This window comes from Chiloscyllium plagiosum, chromosome 17 (genome assembly GCF_004010195.1).
Source record: "Chiloscyllium plagiosum isolate BGI_BamShark_2017 chromosome 17, ASM401019v2, whole genome shotgun sequence".
NCBI lineage: Eukaryota > Metazoa > Chordata > Chondrichthyes > Orectolobiformes > Hemiscylliidae > Chiloscyllium > Chiloscyllium plagiosum.
Genome location: NC_057726.1, coordinates 67,636,012 through 67,650,355, shown reverse-complemented (window position 1 = coordinate 67,650,355; position 14,344 = coordinate 67,636,012). Strand labels below are relative to the sequence as shown.

The 14,344-nt window shown below is 41.7% G+C and overlaps 1 protein-coding gene across 2 annotated transcripts in view; it reads right to left on the bottom strand.

Annotated features, from left to right (window-relative positions):
- The window catches only part of hydin (HYDIN axonemal central pair apparatus protein), a 915,145-nt gene that overhangs the window by 805,752 nt on the left and 95,049 nt on the right, over positions 1-14,344 (bottom strand). For both annotated transcript variants that reach the window (XM_043707374.1, XM_043707375.1), the window contains 2 exons: positions 13,034-13,168; positions 6,595-6,794 (listed from right to left, as the gene is read on the bottom strand). In XM_043707374.1, coding sequence (XP_043563309.1) covers positions 6,595-6,794; positions 13,034-13,168 — 335 coding nt within the window. The remainder of the gene's footprint in view (positions 1-6,594; positions 6,795-13,033; positions 13,169-14,344) is intronic.

The following is a 14,344-nucleotide window of genomic DNA, read 5'->3' as shown; positions in this document are numbered from 1 at the left end:
GAATATCTTCCCTCAGCACAGCTGTAATGCTATCCCTTATCAAAAATGTCACTCCCCTCCTCTCTTGCCTCCCTTTCTATCCTTCCTGTAGCATTTGTATCCTGGAACATTAAGCTGCCAGTCCTGCCCATCCCTGAGCCATGTTTCTGTAATTGCTATGATATCCCAGTCCCATGTTCCTAACCATGCCCTGAGTTCATCTGCCTTCCCTGTTCGGCCCCTTGCATTGACATAAATAGTTTAATTTATTAGTCCTACCTTGTCCCTGCCTGCCCTGACTGCTTGACTCACTTCTGTTCTCAGCTGTACCAGTCTCAGATCGATCTCTTTCCTCATTATCTCCCTGGGTCCCACCCCCACACCTTACTAGTTTAAATCCTCCCAAGCAGTTCAAGCAAATTTCCCTGCCAGTATATTAGTCCCTTTCCAAATCCGTCCTTCTTGTACAGCTCACTTCAACCCAAAAATGTGATTCCTTCTCCCATACACCAGCTCATTCATCTGCTCTATCCTCCTATTCCTGCCCTCACTAGCTCGTAGCACTGGGAGTAATCCAGATATTACTACCCTTGAGGACCTCCTTTTTAAATTTCTGCCTAACTCTCTGTAATCTCCCTTCAGAGTCTCAACCTTTTCCCTTCCAATGTTGTTGGTTCCAATATGGACAATGACCCCCTGCTGGCCCCTCTCCCCCGTGAGAACATTCTGCACCCTCTCTGAGATATCCTTGATCCTGGCACCAGGGAAACAACACACCATTCTGCTCTTTCTCTGCTGGCCACAGAAATGTCTGTCTGTGCCTCCGACTACAGAATCCCCTAACACAATTGATCTCTTGGAAGCCGACGTACCCCTCGTTGCATTAGAGCCAGTCTCAATACCAGAAACTTGGCTGTTCATACTACGTTCGCCTGAGAATCCACCACCCCCTACATTTTCCAAAACAGCATACCTATTTGAAATGGGTATATCCACAAAAGACTCCTGCCCTGGGTGCCTACCTCTCTTACCCTTCCTGAAGTGACTGTATCTGAGACATCGCCCCCCTTCCTATAACTGCCATCCATCACACACTGTTGCTGTTGCAAATTCCTCATCGCTTCTCTGTCTCTCCAAACGATCCACTCGATCTGATAAGATTCGCATCCAACAGCATTTATGGCAGATATAATCCGCAGTATCCGTTAAACTCTCTTTAAACTCCCACATCTGACAAGAAGTACATATCACTGCAAAGGCCATTTTTGCTCCTTCACAATCTACAGACCCAGAAAATAACACCGTCTTATTCCTCTACAAACACTGCCCCAGGTTAAATTAATAGCTGTGGCTTATATTTTAAGTTTAATCAAGAGACTTATCTCCCAGAACATATAATCAAGAAAGAACCCACTGTACTCACTAATCCAGCCTTTCTCTTGGACAGACTTAAAATAACAATTAACTTATCTGATTCTGTGCTGCGAACTTCGCCCAAACCGGTTCCTCCAAGATTAGTTGTGAATTTCACTATTTGTTCATTTTCCCAGATGCACTCCAATGTCCAGCAATACACGAATTCAAACAACAAAGGCGGTAACTATGCAGGTTCTCTCTCTCTCTCCTGCACTGTCCTCACCATGTACTTCCTTTGTCTGCTCTTCTCCCTTTTAAAACTGCTGTTGTTTTGACTTTTTTTTTGCAAAGTTCCAAAACAATGCAACAGCACATAAAACAGTAATTGCTACTCCTGGAATTCGAGGAAATCGCCTCCAACACCTAAAATACCTCAAAAAAAGGAGCAGCTGTTACAGCCAGAAACTTTTCACGTCCTCCATCTTGGATTACCCAGAATCCACTCAGTTATCAGAAGTGCACACCATCAGTACCATAACAACCTTTTAAGTCACAATCAAAATCGCATATCCCGTTTGATGCACATTTTTGAAGTGACAGCGTAAATCATTTGATTCGATTCGATTCCCGACAGTGTGGAAACAGGCCCTTCGGCCCAACCAGTCCATACCAATCCTCCGAAGAGTAACCCACCCAGACCCATTTCCCTCTGACAAATGCACCTAACATTTGTCAGAGTGTTACAAGGGGGCATAAATTTAAGGTGAAGGGTGGAAGGTATAGGGGAGATGTCAGGGGTGGGTTCTTTACCCAGAGAGTGGTGGGGGCATAGAATGCGGTGCCTGTGGGAGTGGTAGAGTCAGAATCTTTGGTGACCTTTAAGCGGCAATTGGATAGGTACATGGATGGGTGCTTAAGCTAGGACAAATGTTCGGCACAACATTGTGGGCCGAAGGGCCTGTTCTGTGCTGTATTGTTCTATGTTCTATGTTCTAACACTATGGGCAATTTAGCATGGCCAATTCACCTGACCTGCACATCTTTGGATTGTGGGAGGAAACCGGAGCACCCAGAGGAAACCTATGCAGACACGGGGAGAATGTGCAAACTCCACACAGACAGTCACCCAAGGCTGGAATTGAACCTGGGACCCTGGTGCTGTGAGGCAGTAGTGCTAACCACTGAGCCACCGTGCCGCCCCCATCTGTTTGAACTCCTACAAACATGATGCAACTAGACTTCCCAAGAGCATTTAACATCAATGGTAAGCTCATAGCAAGTGAGCAGGTAAATACTGGGAATCAATAACACACTGATTAACAAGTTGGAAACCAGCAGGCATAAGTGGGAGCAATTATGTTGGGACTGGGAAATTTATGAGTGTCATACTGGGGACAATCAACATTAGCGCTACTTTTGCTTCTAGTATATTACCTGGATTAAGAAACATATTAGTGAGGTGACAGATGCTTCTAAATCAGGAGGTTGAGAGCAGCAAGAAGAACAGGAGGACAGCATGAGAATGAAATGTACACCTCCCTGACTAAGCTGGATATATTTTTGCAAATTCTTCTCTCAGTTTTGCCAGGAGAAAACTCAAGTTCTTAACAATTACAGGAAACTTACTTAAAATTATTTTTTTTACAATTCCATGAGTTTTGAAACAGCCAAAAACATTTTAAGCACTGAATTAACTCTGTATTTGACAGAGTGGGGCATCAAGAAGCCTTAACAAAGCTGGAGTCAATCAGTCAATGCAAAATAAGGAAAAACTGTCCATCAATTAGAGCCATACCAAGTACACAGATAGTTGTGGTCGATGAAGGTCAGTCATCTCAGCTCCAGGACATCTCTCCAGGAGTTCTTCAAGGTAGTCTTCAAAGCATAAGTTAGGAATGTGACTTGCCCGGATGAATGCAATTCCAACACCACTCAAGAAGTTCAAAGCATCCCAGCAGATTGGCACCACAGTTCATCCATCACTCAGTAGCAGCAGCATGCACTATTTACAGGATACTCTGCAGAAATTCACCAAGTTTCCTAAGACAGCACCTTCCAAACCCATGACCACTTCCATCCAGAAGGACAAGGGCACCAGATATGTGGGAACACACTCATCCACAATGGAGTTCCGAACAATATTTCCAAGTCATGTGATTTTGGCTAAATGATCAGAAATCCACTTGGGGAGACAATTGTTGAGATGTTTGCTGACTTGAGTTTTAACTGACCAGAGGGAGAGGGAACAGAACATTTAGATAGAAGAGGTCTGTTATTAGCAGTCCCAAGCCTGAAGTGCTGAGAAGTCAAGTGTGAAATAAAACCCAGAAACAGCAGGCTTTGGAAGTGTCAGATAGGAAGACATCTTACAATCCTGTAAAGGAAGAAATGAGATGCAGCTTAATTTAAGGGACTTCATAGAATCACAAAATCCTTATAGTGTGGAAGTAGGCCATTTAGCCCATTGAGTCCACAATGATCCACCCAAAGAGTATCCCACCTAGACCCACCCCACTACCTTATCCCTTTAACCCTGCATTTACCTATCTAACCCACCTACACTACACATCCCTGGACACTATGAGCAATTTAGCACGGCCAATCCCCCCCTAACCTGCACATCCCTGGGCATTATGAGCAATTCAGCATGGCCAATCCCCCCTAACCTGCACATCCCTAGGCACTATGGGTAATTTAGCATGGCCAATCCACCTAACCTCACATCTTTGGACTGTGGAGGGAAACCAGAGTACCCAGAGGAACTCACGCAGACATAGGGAGAATGTGCGAACTCCACACACAGTCACCTGAGGATGGAATTGTACCCAGGTCTCTGCTGCTGTGAGGCAGCAGTGCTAGCCAATAAGCCACTGTACTGCCCGGTAGAGATAGGGACATTAGCTAAAGCAAACCATAATGAGGGAACAAACAGCAGAAATGTATTTAAGATAACTAAGTATAGGTGTGCAAGAAGCTTTAGCGTGAAGACAGGGGTGATTCTTCACTGATACCTGAGTATTTGCAAAGTTATTGCTGGGGGTATAAAGCATTACATTTTCTTTTTGTATTTGTATTTCTTTTTCTATTTGTAAGAACATTGTTCAAATAGGTTCTTGTATAGTGTAACATAGTTTGTGCACGTCTTTCCCGTGATAAACTTATACGTTCTTTAGATCTGTTAGAAATTTTCTAAACCATCACATGTCTGGCCAGAATAGATGGACAACTATTTCTGCTTGTAAAGGAGAAAAAACCATGTGACGTAGATCGAAAGTGATTTGCAAAAGAAGCAAATGTAAGGGAAGAAACACTGTCATACAGTGAGTAATTGGAAAATAGAATATGTGGTAGAGTTGGTGGAGACACGTTCAATTGAGACATTCATGACAGCAATAGATCATTATTTATTTAGAAAAATGTGGCAAGTCATAGGGTAATGGCAAGAGAGTGGCACTAAGTCAAAAATGCTCAGACAGCTAGTGCAGAAACACCAGACAGAATGGCCTCCTTCTAAACATAACAACTGTCGTGATTCAGTAATTCTGTAATTCTTTTGTAAAGGGTACATTAGCAGCCTCTTGTAAATGTCTTCAATGGCTGACCTAAATAGTAAATGAAAGGAAAATATCGATTTCCTTGTGTGTCAAACCAGGTTTCACTCTGGGATCTGACTTGTCCAATAGTACCATCAGATGAGATCCTAACACAGAGTTCTGCAAATGATCCTTTAGCCTGAGTTGGAATAACAAAGTTAAAGACATGCTGAGGAAAAAAATGGGAGAATAGCAGTGGCACATCAATACTGAATGGTCAACAAGTATGTGTAAAAGTAAAACATTAAGAATGCCAGAAATCTAAAATATAAACTGAAAAGTTTGACATGCTTATCAAGTAAGTTAGCAATTGCGGAGAATGAAACAGTTAGCATTTTAGGTCCTTTCTTCAGAACTCTGTTTTAAACATTTATTGAAACTTAATGTCTTGAACATCTGAAAGGAAGGCAAAGGGCAGAATTTTACAGTTGAAGCTAGTAGGTTTGCAAAAATGGAATGGAAGCTTTATTTGTCCTTCCTGCCAACAACCTACTCACCCCCAACCTGTCAATGATTGTACTGCTGGGTGGGAGCCAGTGAGGCCTCAGGCAGCCCATCTGCCCTTCCCTCAACTGAAGCCCTCTGAAAGGCCTCTTCCAATCTGGTTATAATAAAAATTAATTGGGAATCAGCAGGGTGGGATGGAAGTCCAGCACGTTATGCTACACTGACTTTTGTCAAAAACCTCACAAAAGGCCCACCCCTTTTCCTGAACTGAGAACATCAACCCCATTGTCCCCTATACCATCCCACCTTTGCAATCTGGCCTCACATCGCATCACACTTCTCTTCCCTGTGAGCTGCCAACAGTGTCCAGACCTACTTTCGGCCTGAGCACATGGCACTTTGTTCTGCTGGAGTTGGTGCAATCGTAGCAGTGGCTCATCCATCACAATTCTGATTTGATGGTAGCTCCCTGAGCTAGTACTTCTTCCATAGAGCATTTAATGACTGAGGAGCAGTATTCAGAAGCAGAGGTGTGCTCCCACACGTTTTCCAGTGCTGAGGTAGGAAATACCAACATTCAACAATTTAAGCCCAAAATAAAGCGAAAGCTCTGAAATGTGGCAAAGGAAGAAACAGATCTGCAGACGAGGAAGGACAAAGGATTAGTCAGCATTGCTGATAAGAGAATTGAGAATATGCATATGGTAACGCATGGCTATGAATGTGGATTGAAGGATATGGTGACAGCAGTGCTTGGAGAAAAATTCAGCGTCTTGGGGATAGCTGATATAATTTCTAATATTGACATTAAACATTACCTCAGTTTCTTTCTCCACAGATGCTCTCTGAGCTGCTGAATATTTGTAGCAGGTTGTGTTTTCATTACATCCAAATCCTTTCCCTTCTTTACTGTTATCAATGGATTCAACAATTCCTTTGTCAGTGTGCCACATTTTCCAACTTCTCCAAGCTAAAAACTTTAGCTGAATCAGGTAATTAGTCCAGGTTTATTGACCTGCCCTCCCACCCCCACCACCTCCCCACCCCCACCCCCACACCTTGATCATTCACCTTGAAACATCTCAGAATTTTTGATTGGTAGGCATTTAGTATTATTGCTCTTCAATAGTGTGACCAACAAGCAATCGTGAACAAATAATTCATTGAATTATTTCCCCAACCCTGATTCACCACATAAAAACAATGCCACTGTTCTTACTTTTGGGTTTGGAGGGTGAACTTTGTTTCTCTTTTACCAATGTTCCGAACTAGGAGAATCTTCTGAGTATTGTACTTGACAGGACATGTGGAGAAATTGATAAAATCTGGGAAGTCCAAGATAGCACGTGCACCAATAGCTTTTACAGGCACCAAAAACTTCTCCCTCTCTGTGACACAGATCAATTCATGGATATAATCCTGAAAGAATAAAACAGCAAATATGGAATTGGTTATTTAATTCCTCTCCTCAAGTGTCGCTAATGCAATTTAGTCCTCCTACCTAAGAAAGGATATAGTTGCCATACAGGGAGTGCAGTGGAGGTTCATGAGCCTGATGTTGGGATGGCAGGACTGTCCTATATGGAGAGATTGGTTCAACTGGGCTTGTATTCGTTAGTTTAAAAGGAAGAAGGGGGATCTGATCAAAATGCATAGAATTCTAACAGGACCGGACACAGGAGATGCAGAAAGGATGCTTTCCCTGTTTGGAGTGTCTAGGACCAGAGAACATATTCTCAGGATAGCAGGTAGGCCATTCTAGTTTTGAGATGAGGAAAACATTTCATCCAATAAAGGAAAGTGAACCTGTGGAAACATCTACCACAGAAGGCTATGGAGGCCAAGCCACTGATTATATTCATGAAAGAGATAAGATACATTTTTTAGATTTTAAAGAGAAGAAAATGGGAATATGGCACTATACTTTTAAAAGGGTCATATGCCCTAAACACTCTGTTATTCTTTATCTGAGCAATTGAGCTTGAGTTTGAATTTGATTTATTGTTGTCATTTATACCAAGATATAATGAAAAACATTGTTTTGTGTGCTATACAGGCTGATTATACCATACAATGTGCATCAGCGTAGCAGAACATAGTGCAGAATACAATGTTACATCCACAGAGGAAGTGCAGATAGAAAGATCAGAATTAACATTGAAGAGGTCCATTCAAAAATCTGGCAACAGTGGGGAAGGAGTTGGTAACTGGTTTAATACTTTGTTTATGAGATATATGGATGGATGGCAATGCTAGAATTCATTGCCGATCCACAATTACCTCAAGGAGGTGGTAACAAGTCATACCTTAGTGGTAAACACATTTCTGCAGCTCTGAAATAGAGGATCAGCCATGATCATATTGAATGGCATAGCAGACTCCAAGATCCAAGTGGCCTAGTCCTGCTCAGAGTTTCTGTTTCTACTCACAGAAGAGACAATTGATTCCAGGGAAGAGGCAAGTGCATGTTGGGAGGTGAAGAGGGGAAGGGAGGAAGACACAGGGATAAAATGTAAGTGGGCAAGGGTCCCTTGGAAGATGAAATCAGAGAGCTAATAGTGGGGAACACTGAGATGGCAGAGATGCTGAATCAACACTTCGCCTCAGTTTTCATGGTGGAGAACAACCGTACCATTCCTATTGGAATAGGCAAGTCAAAGGCAATAGTAAAGGTAGAACCTAGAACAATCAATATCGATAGGGAAAAGATATTCAGAAACTATTAGGATTGAGGATAGACATGCCCCCTGGACCTGATGGCTGACATTCTAGGGAATTGGCAGCAGGGATAGTGGATCCACAGCTTACAATATCCCTGGACAGTGGAAAGGTTCCAGTGGATTGGAAAATTGCTAATGTAATGCCCTTATTCAAAAAAGGCTAAATGTGGGAAATTACGGACCAGTTAGTTTAACATCTGTGGTGGGGAAAGTCTTAGAATCAATTATCAAGGAAACAGTATCAGGTCATTTGGAAAGTCGAAATGCTATCCATCATATTCAGCATGGTTTTATGAAGAGCAAATCATGTTTGACTGATTTCCTAGAGTTCTTCGAAGATGTAACAAGCAAAGTGGATAATAGGTATCCTGTAGATATAACATATCTGGACTTCCAGTAGGCCTTTGATAAGGTGCCGCACAAAAGATATGATCCAACCTTGTGAATTAATAAGTAATTTATTGGCTTGGATAGATAACTGGCTGATGGACAGAAGTCAGAGTCGGGATAAACGTTTCTTTTTCTGGAAGACAGGATGGAACTAGTGGGGTGTGACAGGGTTCGGTCCTTGGACCTCAGCTACTTATAATCTTTATTAACGACTTGGGACGGAAGGCTCGATAGTCAAATTTGCAGATGACACAAAAATGGGCGGGATGGTAAACTGCAATGAGGAAATAAGGACCTTACAAATGGATATAGATAAGTTAGGAAAGTGGGCCAAAATATGATAGATGGAGTTTAATGTGGATAATTGCGAGATAATGCACTTGGGTCAAAAAAGTGGGAAGGCAACCTTGAATCTTAATGGGGAGCAACTTCCGGGTGCTTTAGTGCAGAAGGATCTCGGTGAACTCGTTCATGAGTCACTGAAAACTAGCATGCAGGTATAATAGATAATAAAGAAAGCGAATGGAATGTTGGCTTTTACAGCTAAAGAATAGAATATGAAGGTAAGGAAGCGTTGTTGCAACTATACAAGGCATTGGTGAGACTGCACCTTGAGTATTATGCAGTTTTGTCTCCTTATTTGAGGAAAGAAGTAATGGCTTTGGAGGTGGTTCGGGGAAGGTTCACTCGATTGATCCCAGAGATGAGGGATTTGCCTTATGAAGAGAGATTTAACAGTTTAGGCCTATACTCTCTAGAATTCAGAAGGGTGAAGGGCGATCAAATTGAGGTATAAAAGATGATAAAAGGTATGGATAAAATAGACCTGGAGTAGATATAAATCTTCGGATAAGGGGTAGCAAATTTAAAACAGATATGAGGAGAAATTACTTCTCCCAAAGGGCTTGCGAATCTCTGGAATGTGCTACCCAAAGTGCAGTGGATGCTGGGACAGCTAGTAAATTTAAGGAGGAGCATCACAGTGTGAAGGGCTTAGATGGGGTGGAATTTGTTAAGTGCATTCAGGAAATTTTCCTCAAGCAGTATTTAGAGGTCCTTACTCGAGAAAGGGCAAAATTCGACCTACTCTTGGGAAATACAACAGGAGAGGTGACAGAGGTGATAAAGGGGGAGCACTTTGGGACCAGTGACTGTAGATCTATTAATTTTAAAATAGTTATGGAGAGGGACAAAACTGTTCGATAGGTTCAAGTTCTGAATGGGGCAAGGCAAATTTTGATGGAATTAGACAGGAGTGTGTAGGGTTGACTGGAGTTGTTTGTTTGCAGTCAAAGGGACCTCCGACAAGTGGGAGGCCTTTAACAGTGAGATAGCTAGAGTTTAAGGTCTATATGTTCCTGTGAGGGTGAAGAGCAAGGTTGATAGTAATAAGGAATCCTGGATGACAAGAGATATTGAGGCTTTGACCAGAAAAGAAAATATGGCATCAGATCCTGAAGATCATGTTGAGAGCATACTGTCAGGATTACCCGAATGATTGGGAAAAAGGTATCCCATTTATATTGTTTGCCATTAGAGATGACCCAAAATGAATCTACTCAGTTTACTCACTTTGAGTTAATATTTGGACATGAGGTGAGAGGTCCTTTGAAATTAATAAAAGAGAAATTGACAGGACCAAAATTGGAGATGTCACACTTGGATTGCGTATTGGAGGTGAGGGAGAGATTAAATCAAGTAGATGAGTTAGCTAAACAGCACCTAAAGAGGGCACAGCATAGGATGAAGCAAGTGGCAGATAAAAGCTCTGAGACTCGGACGTTTCCCATAGGGATGACGTATTAGTATTGTTACCTGTGATAGAAACTCTGTTCAAAGCCAGGTTTAGTGGTCCCTATCAAATTGAGAAAAAGTTGAACTATCTGGTAAAGACGCCAGATAGAAAAAAAACTGTATCATGTATGTCATGTGAATATGTTGAAACCTTACTATAATAGGAAAAAGGAACTGGAGAAACAGGTGTTAGTAACTGCCCTGCAGCATGAGGAATCAAATCCAGATGTTGTGGAATTTGACGTGCCTCAAAATGCATTAAACAATGAAGGAGACTTGAGGAGTGGGATAGGTGAGTAAACTGTCTCAGGAGCAAAGAACGCAGTTGAAAGGCTTGTTATAGCAGTATAAGGACATATGCAGGATTAAGTTGGTGACATAAAGATCAAAGCCAAAGGCTCAGCAATCTCCTCCCTGGCTTCTCAGAGAATCCTAGGATAAATCCCATCTGACCCAGGAGATTTATCTATTTTCACACTTCCCAGAAATTCTAACACCTCCTCCTTCTGAACCTCAATCCAATCTAGTCTTGTAGCCTGTTTCTCAGTAGTCTCCTTGACAACATTATATTTTTCCAGTGTGAATACTGAATGAAAAATATACATTACCAACATTTAAAATGCATTTGGACAAATACATGGATAGGAAATGTGGGCAAAGTGGGAAATGGGGTTAGCATGGATGGACATTTTGGCCGGCATGGACCAGTTTGGGCTGTAGGATGCTATGACTATGAGTTAGACAAATGTTTAACTGGTAATGGGGTGAAGGGTTACGCAGAGAAGGCAGGAAAATGGAGCTGAGGAGCTCACCAGCCATGATCGAACGGTGGGGCAGACTCGATGGGCTGAATGGCCACATTTTGCTCCTATATCTTATAAACTTTCACTTGGACAAGATAGAGCTATGGGGTCGAGGTGCCTTTCCTATTCCCCCAGGTTCGGCATTATCAATTAGTACAGGTGACAAGAGGGAAGGTAGGCTGGATACAGTTTCCTGATGAAGGGCTTTTGCCCGAAACGTTGATTCTCCTGCTACTCAGATGCTGCCTGACCTGCTGTGCTTTTCCAGCACCACACTCTGGATATATTTTCTGACAGGCAGGCCCTAATGTTTTGTTTCAGTAAGCCATAAATGAGGATTAGAGCTTACAGTGACATAGGATTGCCTTGCTTTCTTATCAATGTCTGACTTACTGTTTTGTTAGAGGGTTCACTTGCCTTCATCACCGTGTCTCTTAGTGGAAGTAGCGGGGGGCAGAAAGTATTCCAACCCCATCTGTCTCACTATTTTGAGTCAGTGAGAGACATCTGTCCTATTCACTATGTTTTTCTTTAGCAATTGGCTTTAATAATTTGTTATGGGATGCACGGATAGCTGGCAATGCCAGCATTTATTGCCAATTCACAACTATATCAAGAAGGAAGTGACAAGTCATACCTTAGTGGGAAACATGCTCCCATAGTGCTATTAAGCAGCAAGTTCCACAACTTTAACCCAACAACAACAAAGAAATGATGATTTCTTTTCAAGTCAGGTTCATTGTGGCTCAGAGGGAAATTTGTAGGTAGAGGTGCACCCACTTGTTTCCTGTGTGTTTCTGAGTGGTACAGGTTGTGGTTGGAAAAAGCTGTCAGAGAAGCCTTACTAAATTGCTGCAATATATTTTGTAATCAGTTATCACTGCAGCCAGCATGTGTTGGAGGGAGGAAATGTTTCAAGATGGTGGAAATCAAGCAAGTTGCTTAATTTTATTGGTGATGCACTTCTTACTTGATGTTGGAGCTGCACTCATCCAGGCAAGTAAAGAAAAATTCAATACATTCCAGACTTTTATGCATTGTGAACAGTCTTTGCAGAGTCATTGGATAAATCACTCACCACAGAAGACTCAATCTCTAGCCTACCATTGTATGTGTCTGTGCTGGACAAACTACATTTCGATAATAGTGACTTGTAGGATGTTGATAATGCAGGATTTGACAATGTAAATGCAACTGCATGTCAAGGATAGGTGGGTAGCTGTTCTTTTCTTAGGGGTAGTCATTGCAACACTTGTGTAACAAGAATGCTAATCATCATCTTCAGCTCAAGCCTGAATATTGTCCAAGATTGCAGCAAGTGAGCACAGACTGAATCATTACTCAAAGAATAGTGAATGGAACAGAACATTGTGCAGTAATCAGCAAACATCCTCACTTCTGGCCTGATGATGGAGGGAATGTCATCAGTGAAGCAGCTGATAATAGTTGAGCTGTGCTCACTGCTCTAATCTTGCTTTGTGCTAGATATGACTCCAATCAAATGAGAATTCTCCCCAATTCCAGTGAATTCCAAATGTTATTAAGGCTACATAGTGGCAAGCACATTTCTTTACTGCCTTAATATTCTCACTTCATGCCTGAAATTCAGCTTTTTCATCCATAATTGGAGCTAGTGGTGCTGGCAAATCTCGAAGTAACCATTGTTAAGCAGATTATCAGTAAGTGAAAGCTTGAACTGCTACTTATAACACTTCCATTACTTTTTTTGCTGATAATTTACTTTTAATTGACTGGAATGCACAGATGGGAAATAGGATGTCTGGTATCAAATTTGGAAAGTGTGCATGCGCATAACATTACATTTTTGAGCATTCAGTGACTACATCGCACCTGAAATGCAGTCACCAATCACCCTTCCACAGCTTTGATTCTGATTCCTTTGTAACACTTGAATTGTTTTTATAACCAACAACATGCCTGGTTAACACACCTTGTTTTCCCCAGGTTTGAAAAGCAGCTTGTAAGTAGTGGTCATGCCTGGTGCCACTTTACGACCCACATCAGTAGGACAGATGATTCTGAAGTATGGAGAATCCTCCTGGATAACTTTAACCATCCGTGGGACCTGAAAACATGTTTTATTAAATTATCATAGGATAGAATTTTATGAAGTAAGCAAAATTGTGAGAAGTGTTCACATTTAGCTATAATATGGTTTTATATGTGGGAAGCAGCCGCATTACTATGAAATCATGATTTCATTATGGTTTCTTACAAAAATAATCAGTGATCATTTACAAATTTACTTGTTCTCACAGATTCAAATCATGAAAATCCAAATTCAGTAAAACATGAAGCACATATCGTTAGCTATTTCGTACTCTTGCCGATAGAGTGCCCTGACTTTATCCTATCAGTCTGGCCAGAAAGCAAAGAAACTACTTTGTAAATGTTTAGTGATTGAATTCATGTTACTGATTAGATTACTTACAGTGTGGAAACAGGCCCTTCAGCCCAACAAGTCCACACCGACCCTCCGAAGAGCAACCCACCCAGACCCATTCCCCTACATTTAACCCATCACCTAATACTACAGGCAATTTAGCATGGCCAATTCACCTAACCCGCACATCTTTAGACTGTGGGAGGAAACCGGAGCACCCGGAGGAAACCCACGCAGACACAGGGAGAATGTGCAAACTCCACACAGACAGTTGCCCGAGGCATCATAGAAAACACTGATTAGATGCGGGCTGCAAGGCTCCACCAAATTGCAAGAAACTACATGCTATTTAAGAACTACTTCTCTTTAAATCTCAGTTAGTGACAGTGAACCACCCCAACCACAAGATGCCTATGGCTGAATCCCAAATATGACACACAACACAAGAACATTTTCCATGCTATGCCTCGAAAAACTCTGAACAGGCTCTGAAGTCAACCTTGAGGACCCAAAATACTAGCCTTATAACTGTTCTCATCACTTTATTAGAACACTTGAATGGATATTCTGTTGGTGACTATGTGACAAGAAAGTGTTGGGAGAGGCAAATGTGGTGGTTATGTAAATGAAAAAGGGATGGCAGGATATGTAGGGAACGACAGACTTATGTGATGAATGTTCTTGGAAATACTATCTAATCAATCGAAAATGTATTTACATCCAACTGAAAAGGCAAATTGTTTCCTGGAATCCTACCTATTAGCATTTCAATGAGTTACATGGTAAAATTACTACACTGCTAGTTTGTTAGTCATATTATATAATACAATATTGCTAGTTTCTTGGAACTAATGGAGA